At 35.4% G+C, this 20201-nt stretch overlaps 1 protein-coding gene across 1 annotated transcript in view; it reads left to right on the forward strand.

Moving 5' to 3' along the window:
* Positions 1–2839: 2839 nt before the first annotated feature.
* Positions 2840–20201, forward strand: part of rimoc1 (rab7a interacting mon1-ccz1 complex subunit 1) — a 29433-nt gene continuing 12071 nt past the window's right edge. The window contains exons 1-5 of the mRNA XM_028805520.2: positions 2840–3007; positions 7967–8076; positions 10479–10625; positions 13620–13751; positions 16212–16326. Coding sequence (XP_028661353.1) covers positions 2911–3007; positions 7967–8076; positions 10479–10625; positions 13620–13751; positions 16212–16326 — 601 coding nt within the window. The 5' untranslated portion in view covers positions 2840–2910. The remainder of the gene's footprint in view (positions 3008–7966; positions 8077–10478; positions 10626–13619; positions 13752–16211; positions 16327–20201) is intronic.

Below are 20201 nucleotides of genomic sequence, written 5' to 3' on the forward strand. Positions count from 1 at the left end.
CCATGGCTTGTTGCTGCTCTCATTCTGCCACAGCAGACATTTCCAAATCTGTTGATTTTTCTGTTTTTTCTGTCATATGGTGGCTTGTTTGATGTTTCATTATTGTTTGGTTACTAATTAAGGAAAAAGAGACAATTAAGGGGCCTGAGTCAACTTAATTAAAACTAAAGCAAAAGAAGTTAATTAGCAGTAAAAACAGCTCACTAATGAAGAAGATGGTTAGAATGAAAACATGCAGCCACTGCGGACCTCGAGGACCGGAGTTCGACACCTGTGCAATAGATAATGGTCAATATCTGCATCTTCCCCTGGTAGAGTACCAGTATTTATACTGTTTCTGTAACTCTGACTTAAAAAAATCTAGTCAATCTGAAATCTTCCTGTATCTCAACATTTTTTTCTTGTATACCTTCTTCTTTTTTTCATGCTTAAACCAGGTATTGGAAACGATTAATGTATTTCCTCTACAGAAATCAGCTAACTTCCTTCCCCTTTCATTCCTTCTTTCTAGTTCAACAGATCCCACATGTTTTCCATTTCATCCATTCCATATTATCACGTTCCAATCTCCCATTATAACTATGTAAGTAAGTATTTACATTTTTGTGCTCCAAAATATAATCTGTTTTGTCATATACTGTGTCTTCTCTGCTTCTTCATTTTCCTGTTCTGTCATTGGCATATGCATCTACAGTATATAACAATGATGTCTATTGGTCCTCCTTTAAGTTTCACTGTTAATAATCTATTCTTATATTGCTCTGTCTTAATGATGCTTCTAGCTGCTGTTTCTTGCAGCAGTATACCCACTCCTTCCTGTAAAAAAACTAGCATTAGCTCTGAAAAAATGTATAGTAATGGGAAAAGCAGCCTTCAGTGTGAAATGAAACTTTTTAACAAATAGAATGAATAGAACACTGAAAAAAATCCTAAAACAGTAATCTGGACTATTGTGTTGTATGGTGTAGAGACAAATACGATGCAAAAACAGGGTATAAATTGATTGGATGCATTGGCTATGGTGAAAGATGGAAAAGATCAGTTTGATGGATAAATGATCTACTGTATTTCAAAAGCGCTGTAATGCATCAGTGAAGAAAGGGGCATGTTGGAAGCAGAAAGAAGAAGGCAACAAAACTGTATAGGATATGTACTTGCTGAAAATAGTGCTGGAGGGAAAATTGGAGTGAAAGCAATCAAGAAGAAGGCCAAGGCAGGACATGGTATATTACTTAAAGGATAGTAAATCTCACCAAGAAATGAAAAGAAGAGCAGAAGACAGAATAAAATGGAGGAACTGGCAATTGAAAGACCTGCCATAAAGCAGAAATCTAGAAAAAGAATCGGCTAGACACAAAGACTATCTATCTGTCGCAGCCAGGTGTTACGTGGGCGTCCTCTTGGCCTGGTCCAGTCACTTGGGTTCTCAGCAATGAGGATCCTGCGAATCAGATCACCCTCTGGGAATTGCGCCACATGGCTGTAATGCCTTAACTGACATTCCCTAACAATGCATGTAATGTGCCTCATTTGGGATAGATGGAGTAGCTAGAGACATGAATGTCACTGCCAAGGTAAGTAAACCTTTCGATGAGATCGCCATTCCCTCTGCAGCCAGCCACCTGCTGATGGCTGTGCCCAAAAGGTCATTAAAGGCCTGGATCTTGTTTTTTATCCAGGACACTTGCAAGCCTAGACACTCAGACTCCTCGTTGAGTCTCCTGAGAACCCCAATCAGAGCCTCCATTGACTCTATGAACATTACAGCATCATTGGCAAAGTCAAGATCTGTGAATCTCTCTCTTCACCAGCAGATGCCCCACAGCTGCTGGACCCCATGACCCCAGTCCATGCAAACATAGAACACAGTAGGAGCAAGAACACACACTAAGAGGTCAGACTGGTTTAAATGATTACTATTTATAATTTATATTAAAGACAAGGACTCTCCATCAATTAGTAAATTTATGAAATTTACAGATGACACTAAAACTGAAGGGACAGTGATAGAAGTGGCAGTAAAATCTATTCGAAATTTGGCAAAAACTTGTAAAAATGTAGTTTAATGCAGACAACTGCAAAGTGCTACACACAGGTAAATGGAAAGTCAGATGTAAATTGAAGAAGCATGACCTGGTGCAAGACAGGAAAACAGCCCATTGGAGGGGACACTTTATTGCAGACTTTATTGATACACACACAAACCTGACACACTTGCCCTTAGGATGTGGGGAGGAAACTGTAGTACACAGAGAAAAATTCACACACATGGGGTGAACATGCAAACTCTACACAGGCAGCAACGAGCCTGTAATTCGAACGCATTCCCTCTGGTGCTGTAAGGCAACAATGAAAACCCAAATACAATGTGTTGCCGCCACATGAGTAAGCCTTTTATTCACCTACTGGATGTTCAAAGCCGTTTATACTGAGTAAGGTTGAATAACGCATTTAATACATGCACTATCGTCATGCCATGTCACTTTTTAAACCGCTTGATCTATACCTGGGTCAAGGGATTGGGTGTCTGCAGCCAATTCCAGCTACCACATGGCGCTAGGCGGGAACATGGCGCAAGGCGGGCGCCAAACCATGGCAACATATTATCTAGAAAATATGGCAAAAATTCATTGAATTAAGCGTTCGCGGTTTAAAAAGAATCGATGGCGTTATCATTTCATTTACAGCACTTTCGTAACTGGTAGCCATTCCAGAAGTTAAAAAAACCACGGATTTTACAGGTAGCTGGTAAAAGAGCAGATATCGAGAAAGTACGAAGGCTCGCGGCGCGCCAATGTCATTTGTATCCAACCAATCACCTATAAGAGTTTGTTACCTCCCAGATTACGTAAGCAGTTTGACAACGAGGCGTATCACGTGATTCCTAAACCGTCATGTGACTTTGTTTTCATGATGGCGGTTTACTACACTGACCAGGGAATCGAGTTGAAGAAACGAATCTTGCAAATCGAAAACAAGTGCTCCAGCCTCAGCGAGGAAAATCAGGGTAATGCTTTGTTTGTAATGCACGTAAAACAGAGAATAGTGGCCATTTTGTTCTGTTGTAAATCTATTTAATATTGGCTAAAATGATTGTCTGTTTTCTCATATTCAAAAGACATCTGTCGTTGTTTGTTTATATTTAAGTAAACACTGAACAAAACGCGTCAGACTGCATCGGTTAATTAAGTTGTTCATTGACTTTATACTATTTGTTGTTTGCTAAATACTTAAATTTTATATGTTAATTTTGGCTTTTTTCTGTTCGAGACAGACTGTATACCCTTTTAATATTTAAGTAGCAAAGGCATACGGTTATCTCGTATAATGCTTTTCATTTTGCAGCGCGAAGCGATAGTTTTTTCAGTATGAACTCGTCTCTACTTCTTGAACGTCTTCTATAAATTCGGAATGTCTGTTTGCAGTACCGATTAACCGTGATCACCCGCAAGTACATCCTGTAGTACTTCGGACGTTGTTTGACCGTTTAGGCCATGTATGTGTGTTTTTACGTTTATATTTATATTATTTATATCCATCCATCTTCAAACCCGCTTACCGAGTGTAGCCACCCGGGAAAGCTAGAGCCTACCCCAGCCAGCAATCATCGGACGTAAATCAGGGATAATCCCAGGATAGGGCGAACTCCCCCGCACATACACGGGCCACTTTAGTAACGCATATGTATAATATAAAAACCTATATACACTAATTTCCAATTTTGTAACTTCTAGTGATATCGCTAATAAAATCTACCATAAACATTGACTTCTAAATTATAACCATATGTGTATTTAGTGCAAAATATATTATCTGCTACCGTGTTAAAAGTTATTTCGCGATTTAAAGTATTTAAAAATAACGTTTTTATTTTGAGATCCTACCAACGCTATTATTCCTAAAAACGTTAAGACAATATTCGGTATTGCATTTCACTGTCTTCCCGTTTGTCTGCTTATTTAATGGTCACGCGTTTTATCAGGTGTAATGTGCTTGCAAAACAGAAGCTCCTGACATGTCCTTCATTAAAACTGTAACCATTGTTTTCTTTCTAGTGTAGTATTTTCTATTTAAGTTTCATTTAATTATCTCCTGCATTATGTTGGCTCAGTCATATAAAGTGGTTAGTGATGTTAGCAAGTGGTTTTGTGAAGGTAGCGGTCAGAACAACATATTGTAGAGAAGCGAAGCCCAAAAATTAACACAATTAACACAATTTTCATTAACAGTAAAGCCAAAATCTGTTGTTAATCCTTTTCACCTAGTCCACAACTGAAATACAGATTATAAAAACTTGTTGGGGAAAATCATCCTTAATAAAATTAATACTGTACTTACATTTGGAAAAGAATATACTAGAAAACAAAGTGTTTTTATATAAAGAAATGCCTGTTTAACTATCCATGAACCCCAAGATGCAGTCCATATGTAAAATAGTTTTTATTAGAAAAGACAAAATGAAAGGCATCAAACTATAAACTGTAGAAGAGTCTCTAGGTTGGGGATGTTGTAAAAAGCCCAGTGTATTTATAAATAAGAATAAAGCAATTGTGGAAGCCTTGCGTCTGATGCTTGCTGGGATAGGCAGATGCATCCCAACAACCCACCTCTGGAGAAGCGGGTTTGGAAGATGGCTGGAAGAAAGCCATTTATGATCAAATGTTATCAATAGAAGTATGTATTAGTTCAGTTTCTATCTCGTAAACTTATTGAAGGCTATTCAGATATGGTTTTCCATTTTTTATCACTGGTAACTTTGACTTTCATTTATTGAGCCTTGGCAGCATTCAAAGTCATTTCTCTTAAAAAGGTCCAACATTCCATGCAACCTCAGTTACTGATTAATTTACTGTTTCAAACTGACCTTGAGAGGTTACTTTAAATTGTATTGCTGGCAAAACACATTTCCAATTGGAATGCCATGAGAGTGGCATGCTTCATCAGGAACTTGCTGTCATCTCAGCTAGTTGCACACACTTGGATGGACTTCAACATGCATTTTAACTCTCCAGCAGTTACTTCTTTGAGAACCTGTCATGTTTTAGAAGTATTAATTTCAATTAGCCACAGACAGTCCACAACCAACAACTAATAAATACTACATCAAGTGATGCAATTTTTACATCCCTTGACTTGGAATGTGGTGGTGTTGAAAGCTGTTTCAGACACCACATGTCTTATTTGGTTTAATGCATTAACTAGATGATATTGTAAAATGCTAATTAAAAATCTGTATTTTATATACTTACTAATAGGGATAACTTCATTGTACTATCTTTTATTTCAGAATAAGAGGTATTGCAAAAATTTAATATATAAGAGTGTGATATTTCTGTCTTTGGTTAAGTAAACAAAAATTTAAAAAGCTCCATATTTTCCAAACTGTTAACCAAGTCTCTGAATACATGGACATGGTGATCATTATAGTTATCACTTTTACTTTTAATGACCAACCATCTGTTAATGCAATCCATCCACTCCCTTCCGATTTTATAACCAAACATAACACTACTTAACTTCACCAATAGAATGAATAAAAAAAAAAACTAAAGGCATTGCCCCAAAATACACACATACAATTTTACACAAGAAAAAAGTAACTTGTATATAATAGTTGTAAAATTTACTTATGCCATTAAAACAGAGTTCTCAAAATGAATGGGAAATGGTTCAGGCATTAAAACACATACAAGATATCTTGTTGTATTCCTAATTAGAGATGGACACTTCTGATGAGACAGTTAATATTTTGTTATGTTGACAGTGTGCACAAATTAATCTTCTTACTACCAACAAGTTTGGAGATCATGTGTCTACTGTCCATATGTAAGTTAATCTTACTGGTCACCAGCACAATTGATGAACTGTCATTTCACTTGCCGTTAATAAAGGACACTGATTTTTAAATTGTAAACTTGTCTACTGCCTGTGTTCTTCTTTTTGACTGCTTATGTTTTGGCTTCATCTGGAGTTTAAATCAGCTACTTTCCAGAGTGAACAGTTAAAAACATTCAATTTTACCACATTAAGCAAACTCATTATGTAACAAATACATTAATTGCAGCCATTTATTGATCAAAATAAATATTGCAAACATGTTAGTTTTACTTATAGAGCACATTTAAACAACAGGTTGAACAAAGTGCTAAGCAGCTTCCATAAATACAAAATACCCCAAAATAAATAAGTAAAATATAAAAAAGTACTCTCATACAAGTTTAAAGCTAAGGCAAAAAGATGGGCTTTCAGGTGGGATTTTAAAAGTCATCAAAGTTGGTGCTGACCTAAGATTACATGCAGGATCCCAAATAAGATCAAAAGGCGCAAAACACAGAATATCTCTATTTGTTTGTCATTTAAATTAAGATAATTTATTTACCTCTATTTTAATGTCTTTCTGACATTCTAATAAAGCTTTAAGAGAATTTGTTTTGATCTGTTTCAGTGGAAGATCTATCTGTGTATCATCTGCGTAGTATTTTTTTATTGCTATCTTTTTTTTTTAAAAATGGATCTTAAGGGCAGTATGTGTAGTGAAAAAAGAATAGGCCTCAGAAAAGATCTTTGAGGGACCCTACAGGTGAGAGGGGCCAAAGAATAGGAGAGATTAGTCAGGCTGACTAAAAAGCTTCTGCCTGTGAGGTATGACCTGAACCATTCCAGAGCAGTTCCTCGAATACCCACATACTGCTGAAAATGGGCACTAAGGATGTCCTGATCAACTGTATTTAAATGCTGTTAGATCTACAAGCAACAGGACAGAAGAATTCCCAGCGTCACTTATTAATAATGGATAACTTTGAACCCTTTAAAGTGCAGACTCTGTGCTGTAGTGTGTCTTGCAAAGCAGACTAAAATCCTTCAGAAATGCCATTTTCGTTTAAAAAGGTTGGTCTGATTACTTATGTGACATAGGTTGAGAACAACATAACAAATTCTTTTAACAAGAATTTAAAAATGATAGATTGATCTTCAGTTAAGGTAATTCATTTCACCAAAAGAGCTTTAAAATGGAGATAAATGTAAAAAAAAAAAATGTGTGAAATTACAAATCTAAAGTGTCAGTAGTTTAAGGCTTTTAATAATTTGTAATAAGACCTGCCTATTAAATGTTACTTTACAGTATATGAAGTGTTTTAATAACCTGACAAAGTGACATGTTGACAAACCTGATTAAAAACTATGTTGTTACAAAGTCAGTTTTATCAAGTTTTGATAAATGAGATGTTATAAATGGAAGTATCCTGACTAATCTTCATATTACTGCTTCATGTGAACCTGGTTTGATAAGGCTGGGGTTTTGATTTTGTTAGTGTTCATTCTAAATATTACTTATTTTTCAGTTAACAAGTAGAAAATATATATTAATGAATCTGGTATTTACACATAGTAACATAAATTAGGTAATCCATGATCATCCCCTTAATCTTTATAAAGTCCATGTTGAAGTCTACCACCAGCCATGGAGCAGAAGTCCCAACTCTGTGAACAATGAAATTCAATCCTTATACTTTTTAGATCATTTGTCTTTTTTTGTTTATACTGTTTCTTGTATATTATTATTTACATTATAATTATGTTGTATTGAATTGTACTGTACTGAAAAAAGAATCAGAAGATCAATAAGAATCTAAAATGCAATTTTAAAAGTATATAAAATATTTGCAACCATTTTTTATTATTTAAACCTTGACTGAAGGTTGAGACTCTCCACATCCTTTAGGAGTGTTAGATAGCCTTATTTTAAAATGATTATGATGGTTTTCTCTTTTAACTGTTTTTATAACCAAAATCCCAGGATTATTTGTTCATGATTTAACATGCATAACTGTGTGTTATATAATTTTAAATGTCTTTAACGACTGTGTTTTATCGCAGTGCAGTATCAAGTAGTTTTAAATTGCCATCTTGTCACTAAGCTCTAAGACATAAAAGCTGTTTGTCTCTCTTCATTTTTCTCTTTTAGAAGATGATTACTTACAAAATGCCTGTGCAACAGTTAAAAAGCTAACAAACTATTACACACAAGAAGATGAAAATGTTACTCTGTCAAAACTACTACAGGATTACACACAGGTAATAAACAAATATGCAAACTGAGTTTATTTTTGCTTTTTACTTAAATTAGTAGTCATTTAATTCATCTACTGTTAAAAAAAATTTAAATATTGTTTAGTTTTCAGGGTTTTTAATAGACAGCTTTTCTATTTCCACACTTTTTACCCATTTATCCTGAAAGTCAATCTACTTTTTACGAAAAAGTAAAAGTTTGAGAAGTTAGCATTAAGGGATTTCAGTGAATTTAGTGAAGGCCTGTGTCTGTGTGCATCTGTAAAACAAAAAAAATGTACAGGTTAATTTCCATCCTGAAAAAAGAAAAAAAGTCAGAGAGACCTTTGTGGCTGTGTAGCCTTTATTACACTTGAAAGTTAAAATGTTGTCTCTAATCCTTTTTTTTTATTGTGAAATAACTTTTATTGATTTCTTTATTTTTGAGTTATATCATGAGTTTATAGGCAAAATGTTCAGGTGCTTGATATAATTGCATTTGTTAAATTTTGTTGTTTGTCAAAGCTCAAATGCACATATTGGACTTTGTTATTGAGTGTGGGAATGAATACCCTGTACATTTTTTTTCCCCTTTGCTCATGCACACTGGCCTTGTCCTTCATTAACTCCATTGAAATATCTCTTTCTTCTTACAACTATTTGTTGAGATTTGGGCCATTATTTTCTAATTAATTTTATTATTGTAATCTACTGTTTGCTCTGTTGCAATGCTATTTGCTGTCAATATTGATTAAAATTATGTTCATGAGTGTAGCAGCATCTGTGATTATGCCCTTAGCTGGACAAGCTCAGTGTCCAGGATTGGTTTCTGCCTTGCAGTTATTGTTGCCAGGATAGGATTCACCCCATTATATACATACAGTAGATACATACAAGATCTGTGCTTTTATTTGGTGTACCCAAATGGTTTTCTCAATTTTAGGTAACTTAAAGTGGGTATTATTCACATTAAACATGAAAGATATTAATGTTGTACTTTAGAGTGAAGTATTTTAATGACTGACTCTAGTCTCATAGTTGTCATTATTGTTTTCCCATTTTCAGTAATATCAGTATTTTTTGCCAACATAGTTTCACACATTCTAATAGTGTTGGCCAAGTTTAGTGATGTGTGTAAAGCATTTCATATTCTGCTTCATGGCTTCCAGTTCTGTTCTTATCTATGATATCCTATGGGACTCCAAGCAAGTAATTAACCTGTCTATGCTCCAAAGAAATGTAAACAATTTTGTTTCTTACTTATAATTGCCGCCAAAGTACAATGGCCTGGAGTGGATTTTGCTATGGAAAGTTCCTGTATAAGGTACAAGTTGGTTGATTTGCTTTAGTTTCTAAAAGGTAATTCAGCCTATACAATAAAGAACATTTTGTAAAGTCATTCACAACCCCAAGTAACTTTTCTTTTTCCCCATCTATAGTATGTCATTTTTTTCCAATCAGTGCCAATTTGTTAGAATACCTAATTTTGAATGCCATTAATCTGCTTACTTCTGAAAATTGCAAAGCTGGGATAGACTGACCATGAGGTGGCTAATGGTACATTGTTTGTATTAATAAGAAGCTCAGTAATCCATTAAAGTAATACAGCTATTTAATGGCTTAAATGGCTGGCAAAGGGGTAACATTGTAAAAAAGAAAACGGGTACAGGAATCGGTAGATGGAACACTTAATTATGAATAAACCGAGCTGGAGACAAGAGGGTATTTCTGATTGTCAGTAGATTGTAAATGGAATATGATGTTAATTTAGTTGCACAAGGTGTCATCGAAGTATCTCAAGGAGAGCAAAATAAAAAATTGTGGGTAACTGGCAACTCTCCATTTTTGAAGAACAGGTAGCACAGAAATATTTTTGGGCCATTGTTTAGCTCAGGGGTGTAGTTTTTCCAGCATCCTTCAGTTGGTTTTGTGATATGGAGTTAAAGTAATATTTACAACTGAAGTAACCTTCCTTGGGGTGTAAAGCCTACTCACTGTCAGCTTGTTTGTTAGGGCTTGGCTTGCAAAAAGCCATTTCTAATGGTTAAACAGAAGCTGATACATTACCTACTTATGCAGCTCTGGTTATGTGTGTATGCGTGTGTTTTTTATTTTTTTCACCCCCTTCTACCATCAGTGCTGCAGATAATACATTTCATTCTACATTGGTTTTAAAACTTGCTATATGTGACACAAATTAAATGATTAATTATTAAAGTGAGGTTTTGTGTGTGTCAATCAAAAATTATACTTGTAAGAATTTTAAATCTGACCGTTTCTCATTTGACCTCAATCTGTTGTCTTCTGTAGGAAGCTGAAGAAATTCTAAACAAATCAAGTTAAGCATTCTCCTTATGATGTTTCACCTTAAAAGTTACTTTAGCAGTGTAATATTTTAATAATTTAACCTGTTCATGTGCTTCTTTCAGGTTGTGCTGGATGTCACATTTTATGAGGAAAATAAACTTGTAGATCAAGAATTTCCAGAAGACATTTCCCCTCAGAAGATCCATGAATTATTACAGGAGCTTACTGAACCTGAACTGCTTGTGGGAATGCTTGCAGGAGGGCAAGATGTATGTTTAGCAGGACATCAAAATAGTGTTGTTTTGCACTCCTTAAAGCTAGTCACATGCGTTTGATAAAATATATGATGTCATTCTCTATAGTTGTATAAAACTGTATCCTATATATTAGGGATGTTGCTGAATACCAAACATATTTATTATCAAACATTAATTAACACAGTTAATTGCTTCCAAAGTTTTTATATATATATATTATAATATAAATAAATTGTTCTGTTTGTATTAATTTAATTTTATTAATTTAATGGTAATAGCTACATAAACATATAATTTCATCTAGTACTCTGCCAGTATTTAATCATGTTTTGAAAAATATCTTCTGACTAGGGGGCTTTGCTCGCCAACCTAGGTCTGCGCAACGCACCAGCCACTTCGCGTTTATGCCGCTTGTGTATGTAGATATCACTTTCACCAAACAACAAATCTTTTAATTCTTATGGATACGCCTCTTCATTGGAAAAAACACTACTTTTCCCTGATGGCAACACGAATTAGCCTATCTTCAAGTCTCCGACTTAAAATTTAAATCGAACAATATATTCGCTGTTCTGTTATTTCACCAAGTAATAATTTCCGTTTGCGCGAATGCGATCTTTACTATCATTTTTTTTGAGACTTTCGAATTTTAGTACTTTCATTATCTCTAACCTGCTCTGCATGTGTATCACGACGTTTTTGAATTCTTTACGACGTTCTACTTTGTCATCTACTCTTTGTCTTTTATTTCTGGCCCCAGGCGTGGTTAAATCTCTTGGCACAAAGTCTCAGCTTGCGGGACATGAAAGTATCTCTCTGAAAAAGTCACATTTCGTCCTAGGATTTTTTTTATTATAATAGAGAGAAATATAATGATATTTAAATTCTACTTATACTTATGTTGTGTTCGTTTATTGAATAAATATAATTTTCTCATGAAAATGCTTCATTAAATTAAACTTCCATATCTGAAATATGACTTAAGGTTGCAAAAAGTAAAAAAACAGAGACACTAGTAGTTGCAGTTTTGTTTTATAATTTAATATAAACACTAGGTGGGCCAAGCTCCCTGGTGCCCTCAGCTCCCAACCCCCAGTTGTGGCCAGAATATTAGTAAAATCTGAAAATGTAAAAAAGAAAAATTATTTATTGGAGTCAAAATCACGAAAGTCTATTAATATATAAAAGAAAAATTCATTTTTATTTAATGGAGTCAAATCATGAAATGAGAATAAAATATTTTACTCTGTTTACCGATTTGGAGTATTCCCATTAAACTGAGGTCCACTGTGCTTGATGAGTATTTATAAGAGACTAAATAAATACAGTAATCCCTCGCTATATCACGCTTCGCCTTTCGCGACTTCACTCCATCGCGGATTTTATATGTAAGCATATTTAAATATATATCGCGGATTTTTTGCTGGTGCGGATTTCTGCGGACAATGGGTCTTTTAATTTCTGGTACATGCTTCCTCAGTTGGTTTGCCCAGTTGATTTCATACAAGGGACACTATTGGCAGATGGCTGAGAAGCTACCCGGCTTACTTTTCTCTGTCTCTTGCGCTGACTTTCTCTGATCCTGACGTAGGGGGATTGAGCAGGGGGGCTGTTCGCACACCTAGACGATAAGGACGCTCGTCTAAAAATGCTGAAAGATTATCTTCACGTTGCTATCTTTTGTGCAGCTGCTTCCTGAAATGACATGCTGCACGGTGCTTCGCATACTTAAAAGCTCGAAGGGCATGTATTGATTTTTGATTGAAAAACAAACTCGGTCTCTCCTCTTCCTGCTCCTGACGGAGGGGGTGTGAGCTGCCACCTTCAACAGCTTTGTGCCGCGGTGCTTCGCATACTTAAAAGCAAACAGCCCTATTGATTTGTTTGCTTTCCTCTGTCTTTCTGACAGACTCTGCTCCTGACGCGCACTCCTTTGAAGAGGAAAATATGTTTGCATTCTTTTAATTGTGAGACGGAACTGTCATCTCTGTCTTGTGATGGAGCACAGTTTAAACATTTGAAAAAGAGACAAATGTTTGTTTGCAGTGTTTGAATAACGTTCCTGTCTCTCTGCATCCTCCTGTGTTTCTGCGCAAATCTGTGACCCAAGCATGACAATATAAAAATAACCATATAAACATATGGTTTCTACTTCGCGGATTTTCTTATTTCGCGGGTGGCTCTGGAACGCAACCCCCACGATGGAGGAGGGATTACTGTAATCCATTCATTTTTAATTGACATTGTTATAGATGATAAACTTTTTTTGTAAAGAATGACTAATTTAAATAACAGGAAATATCATGTGAAAGCAAAAGTGGTATGCAATGGGTCATTGTAACTCGACCTTCAGCTAACTAAATCACCTAAATACAACGTTGGTGTTATGAATAGATAATTTTTTTTTAATAGTTTGTTCCTGTGAAAGAAAGTTTATTCAATCAAAAATAAAAACCATGAATTTCTTGATATTTTAGTTTATAATTTAAAAATGGAATAAGAATCTGAAAATCTAAAAACATCACATTAAAGTTCGATACATTCTGAAAAGAGTGATACCAAACATATATATGTATGTTTTAAAATAAGCCCGATTTAAAGTGTGGCCAAAAAGTGACATAAAATTGTTGCACAAAATCGTTGCATTTTCAGACTTAGGATTATTTTATATAGATATATATATATATATATATAGATAGATAGATAGCTTTACATTATGTTTATAATTCTAAACACTGATCTACTCTCTATCACTATAATCACTTTTTCCTGTTTCAAAGACTGCAATAAATATTTACTCTGGACAATTATGTTTGATCAGGTTAGAGAAATAGTTTTCTCAATATTTCTGTTACTTTCCCGTATCAAACAGACTTAAGAATTAGTGCTTGGGATTGCACAATGTTGCGATAATTTTAAATACTATGTATTCAATTATGTACATTTTTTTATTCATTTTGCATTATTATGCTTTATTTTGTTTGTTTTCTTTTATCTTTTCAATAGGTGCTTGCAGTTCTTGGCAAAGAACTTTTGGAATGTCTGTATTGGAGACGAGGAGCTTTACTATACATGTACTGTTACACTCTACAACAAAGAAAGCAGTGGATTAAAAGTAATATTCCATCTTTTCTGAAGGTAAAATATGCCCAAGAAAATACGCTTTGACAAATTAGGAAAGGGGAAGTGTCTGTATTTGTTCATTTAAGTGTTCAACTAAGCAAATACTTGTTCATTTACAACATTGTTTGCATGTTGTTTTATGTATAGTTTTGTCTTGAATAAGGATTATAGTTTTCATGGGCAGAGCAGGGCATGCCCTGGTTTTCTTTTTCTGGGCACCAATCCCAACTCTTTTTGGAAAAATACAGCACCTTCTAGGCTAGCCAGAAGAGAGAAATACTTCCATCTCTGTCCTGAGATGTCAAATAGCTCTGGCAAAATATAAAAATTGTCCATGGTTACACAGTAACCTTGATCCAGCAAAACATCTATCAAAGTCAGCACCGATGACCTAGCAATGCAGTACTGATTGTATTTCTGATCGAACATTTGAACATTGTCCCTTTCCCTGTGTATAGAACATTATTCCAAATGTATTCCTTTTTAGATTCACAAAGCTCGTAAAGCTTTATGCTAAATTTTGCTCTTTTTGATGTGATGTACTGTATCCATGACAGACTGCACTTATAAGCCATGAGATTTTTATTGATGTTGACATTGTGGTCTGAAATTAAACGCTCCGAAATTTCACTATAATTGCCTGGTACATCTCCCAAACCAAATGTTCTTCATTTTGGAGCTGGATTGGTATTCTCATCAAAGTCTTCATTGTTGATAAAGTGCAGATATTTTATAATTAATGAAAACCTACACTGAGACATAATCTCTCCAAAGAATGACAGCACTTTTACAGCCTGAGTGATTCTCTGTTCTAATGCTTACACAAGACACATCTGTACAGTTGCCTGATTGACACTCTGGGCTAACGCTTTTAGCATGGTTTTTGCAGCCAGAGTAACCCTGTAGTCTAATACTAAGGAGGCTACTAAGCAAATATTTTCATCCATTATGATTCTGAAGAAGTTAGACATGTAAAATATTAATTCTACAGGTATTATGACCTACATGGTATTTGAAGATTTATTACTTTCATCTCCTGTACTAAAACAGTTCTTTAGTTTTGGGTAATTGTTCCGATTTGTCATTTTGGTTGGTTTTTCCACTTTCCCAAAGGATGCAACAGAAACATAGATGAAATTGTAAAGAAAATAAGAAAATTGTTTCAAAAATTACATTGTGCTTTCTCCATGTGTTAGCTGGGTGTTGGAATGTGAATTTCATGGATATGAGACATTTTACATTTTGGGTTGTTATTGCAGTTAAGATTGAGGTCAAGTATGTAGAGAAAATATCCTTTAGTTGGATTCAAAGGTCTACACAGCATTAAAGTGAACAGCACTCTAATCTTTCCACATTCCTGTGTTTAAATGAATGTTCCAGATATTTTTGAGAATTTTAAACATTGTCATCTCTTGTTTGTGCCCCTTTGTTTCTGTTGATTAATAAACTTTATACTTTTTTTTTATATTTTTATTTTATTAATTTTCATTGTAATCATTCCATACAAACAGATCAATTTATAACCCAACAAAATTGAAGACAAATCAAACTTTATACTTTTAACCACTTGTGTTATGTTGCACGTATATATATTAAGATAAAAATATTCACCTCTTCATTTTGTTATTATAGCTTGTATTGTTTAGCCCTGGAGTAAGTCTGTGGACTTTTTAAACAATGCATATATTTGTAATGTGGAGACAAATACTACACTGTGTTCCAGATATGGTCTAATAAACATCGTGCATATGTAAAATATTTTTGTTTGCATGTTTTATGTATTTGCAATTGTTGATACCCCTAATGTCTTAATTCATTGCTTTTACTTATTTATTTTTTTATGCCAACCAACCCTGATAGAGCTGTAGTTCAATTACGCACAAATTTACATTTACTCCTTATAAGCATATCTTTATGATATTGGAGAAAGGTGGACATGGGGGAAAATAACCAAACTCTTCACAGAAAGTGGCTGGGCTAGGAATCAAACATGGGTCTCTGGAGCTGTGAGGTGGTGGTGCTACCTACTGCAAAACCATGCCACCCAGCAGTGCATACATCGGTGTTAATATAATATTACAATAAATATAATTTCATTATAAAAAAAAAATCTTTAAAAATAGATTGACAGTGGTTGTTTGTGCATAAATAAAACTTGATTTTTACAACAATTCCTTTCACTGCTGACTTAGTCCATTATATAACTTGTGTATCTTTTATATCTTGTATAGAATTTTGATTCCACTTTTTGTGCTATGTTTTTTAGAATAGTAGAACAAGTTAATTATGTGATTTCTAACAGGGCAGTTAACAGAAAGCTTTAACCCTTCTTTTGTGACATTTTTTTTTCACTGTGTGAAGCTTAACACTTTTGTTTGGGACATTACTGTTTATAACTATTTTGTAATATACTTTATCTTGTTTATAGACAATATAATGTTGAGTTTTAATAAAAACATATTGTATTTACTGTAGTGGCTTCACGAAGGTGTCCATTTCTTGATGAGGATGCTGCAAGTGAAAAACAGTATACAGCTCAGTGATGGTGTTGTTTTTCATGATTCATCCACTGCAAAATTGCTTACAGAAGGTACAAGTTTCTGTTCATAATAATTATTACATTTGCTAGCTTTCACTGAAAGGCATATTAAAATAAAAACAAAAATTCTCAACCATGAATATTCTTTATTGCTGTGTACATGATGCAAGTGCCCCTATACTTTCGTTCTTATGAAATACTTATTTTTTCTAAGTTTAAATAATGTCAGGGAGATGTTTATTTAGCCTCTTAATATCCTTAAATTAATTATGTGAATCAATGAAGAATGTCTCCCTTTATTGTTCTATTTCTACAGAAATCTTCAACATTATTGTTGCTTTATTTATTTTATTATTTTGTGTGTCCTACCTCCTTTACCGAGTGAAGATAACAGTTTTGTAGGCTACTTTCAAGAATTAATTTATATCACCAGCAGTAAAATTTAAAATAGCATGTTTTGGTAGTCCGTTCTGAAACTGGTAACACAGGCATTCATGTGCAAATATATTTTAGATATTAATTTACTTTCATTTTCTCTTTTAAATATTAAAAGTAATATTTAGATATTAACAAATGTAGTAAAATTTTGAATAGAGTAATGAAACAAATTGTTTTTATTTTTAATTTGGACTATTTCAAAATACAGCTATAAAATACCACCTTTTATAGCTTGTAAATAAAATTTGGTCTGGTTTTCATTTTTTAGAGAAAATGATTTCACAAAGTATCTGCCAAACAATACAATACAAACGTATTGCCTGAAAACCAAAAACTGAACAAAAGAGACATGAATTGTCATGGTGGGTAGCACTGCTATATCCTTCATCCTAGGGTTGAATCCTACAGCTAGTCATTGTCTGTGTCAAGCTGGCCCATTCTCCTTGAATATATATTTTTTTTTTTGTCTGCCAAATTCCCAAAGGCATTTTACTAATGTGTGTATGAATGGGTCCAGCGATTAACTGGGTCCCTGTTCAAGCTTGTTTTCTCCTTTGCGCCCAGGCACCACCCCAAGATTTTAAGTCTGACGATATTAACTTTGTAACATAGATAACTATAGTAGTACAGTAATCCCTCGCTATATCGTGCTTCGACTTTGGCGGCTTCACTCTATCGCGGATTTTATATGTAAGCATATTTAAATATATATCGCAGATTTTTTTCTGGTTCGCGGATTTCTGCGGACAATGGGTCTTTTAATTTCTGGTACATGCTTCCTCAGTTGGTTTGCCCAGTTGATTTCATACAAGGGACGCTATTGGCAGATGGCTGAGAAGCTACCCAACCAGAGCGTGTATTACGTATTAAATAAAACTCCTCAAATATATTGTGAGCACGGGGGCTGTTCGCACCCCTAGAGGATACGGCCGTTCCTCGATATACGCTGAAAGATTACCTTCACATTGCTCTCTTTCTTGCTGGGCTTACATATGGCTGATTTGTCAAGCGATATGCTTCCAGCACGGTGCTTTGCATACTTAAAAGATCAAACAGCACATATTGATTTTTGATTGTTTGCTTTCTCGCTCTGACATTCTCTGCTCCTGACAGAGGGGGTGTGAGCAGGGGGGCTGTTCGCACCCCTAGACGATACGGACGCTCGTCTAAAAATGCTGAAAGATTACCTTCACGTTGCTCCATTCTGTGCAGCTGCTTTATCAAGCGACATGCTTCCTGCACAGTGCATTGCATACTTAAAAGCTCGAAGGGCACGTATTGATTTTTAATTGTTTGTTTGTTTTTCTCTCTCTCTCTCTCTGACATTCTCTGCTCCTAACGGAGGGGGTGTGAGCAGAGGGGCTGTTCGCACACTGACCTAGAGGATACGGACGCTCCTCTAAAAAATGCTGAAAGACTACCTTTACATTGTACCAGCAGTGCTTCGCATACTTAAAAGCCAAACAGCCCTATTGATTTTTGTTTGCTTTTTTCTCTCTCTCTCTCTGACATTCTCTGCTCCTGACGCGCACTCCTTTGAAGAGGAAGATATGTTTGCATTCTTTTAATTGTGAGACGGAACTGTCATCTCTGTCTTGTTATGGAGCACAGTTTAAACTTTTTAAAAAGAGACAAATGTTTGTTTGCAGTGTTTGAATAAAGTTCCTGTCTCTCTACAACCTCCTGTGTTTCTGTGCAAATCTGTGACCCAAGCATGACAATATAAAAATAGCCATATAAACATATGGTTTCTACTTCGCGGATTTTCACCTTTCGTGGAGGGTTCTGGAACGCAACCCCCGCGATCGAGGAGGGATTACTGTACAGTTTTTGTCTTCATTAACCAAGTGTAACCATTTTAAATCATAAATGTGAATATGTAATACGCTCATAATAATTTTCAAAGTAAACTCTTTAAAAGTTTTAGGAATGATCAACACTAGTATTAAAAATTTAACTTAAATTATGATTGCAGTATAGGTTTTCACATTGTCACCCAAAAAATGTTTCAGATCGATAATGTCTTAGACATGTTTGCTGGTGGTTTGCAGAACAATTAGAATATTTTCACTATTGTACTGTTTAAACCTAAAACTAAACTTTACATTAATATGACCTGTGAGAAACTGAGAAATGTAGTCTGTAACCAAGAATCGTGTACAGTGAACCCCCGCTATATTGCGGTTCATCGATTGTGCCCCCGCTACATCGCGGATTTATTATTATTATTACTTGGGGGCTCTGCCCCCTACTCGCTTCGCTCAACCACCACCAGGTTTGGTTTACTGGGTAAATAATTTAAAGAGATTATTTTCAAGGGAATCATTACATATGCATTATTTTCATTTTTACTTTAAAACTTTTGTAAAAACAATATTTGTCCTTTAATTCCTGGCCTGGGCGTGGTTAAATCTCTTTCTTGCAGTACTTATAACTCTGCTCGTGTTGTGAAGGGGGGGGGGGGGGGGGGGGGTCGGGGGTCTGAACGCATGCTAAAGAGATGCGATCGGTTCTGCTGGTGTCTTGGTGCTGCTGGCCAGCTGTGTGTTGTGCTTGTCGCACTTTGCATCAATCACTTAAAAGCCTATACAGCAGCTATCCTTTTGCCACTTCGCGTCTCTGCAGCTAGCGTTCTGAAGGGGGTGGGGGGATGTGAGGGCTGAACGTACACTAAGAAAGATGTGCTCAGATCATCTGATGGTTAGCTGCTGCTGGCAAGCTGCATGTTCTGCTCGTCGTTGTTTTAAGAGCTGGGAGCACCTGGAGTTTGTTTGCCAAAAGCATTCCTACAACTGCTAGGTTAGATGTCCATGAACTTGTTTTAAATTGTTTGTAAGTGGGGCATGACGTGCAAAAGTCACTGTCTCACTGGTTTTGGTTCTTAAGGTAGTAATGTCTAGTCTTGCGTATCGTCAAAGTGTCTCTCCGAGATGATCTGGTCTTGATCGCTACGCTCCTGCCACATCGCGTCTCTCCCACCCGCTCGCTTTGTGAAGGGGGCGAGCTGAACGCATGCTAAGGAGAAGTGGACGGATCAGCTACTGCCTTTGTGCTGCTTCTGCTAAGATGCCTGTTCTGCTTGTCGCTCTGCGCATCGATCATTTAAAAGCCTGTACAGCAGCTGTCCTTCTGTCTCACTGCCTTCTCGTGCGTGACGTTAAATTGTCTTTTCGCTGGATGTCGAATTGTCTTCTGAGAAGATCAAGCCTCGTCTCCCTGCCAAGATTTTTTTTTATAATAGATGTTACTCATATCCTTAGCCCAAAATCCACATATCATATGTGTTTACAAAGTGTGTTTTAATAAGTTTACATGTGTTTAAAGCGTGTGGGAGGGGTATTTTAAGGCTTAAACTATAAATAAAAAATGTTTATTTATATGGTCTTTCTATATTGCGGATTTTCACCTATCGCTGATTGGTCTGGAACGTAACTTCCGCGATAGGTGGGGATCACTGTATTCCATTTGAGTGATTCAGCTTAGTTTCA

This window comes from Erpetoichthys calabaricus, chromosome 7, assembly GCF_900747795.2.
Source record: "Erpetoichthys calabaricus chromosome 7, fErpCal1.3, whole genome shotgun sequence".
Lineage (NCBI taxonomy): Eukaryota > Metazoa > Chordata > Cladistia > Polypteriformes > Polypteridae > Erpetoichthys > Erpetoichthys calabaricus.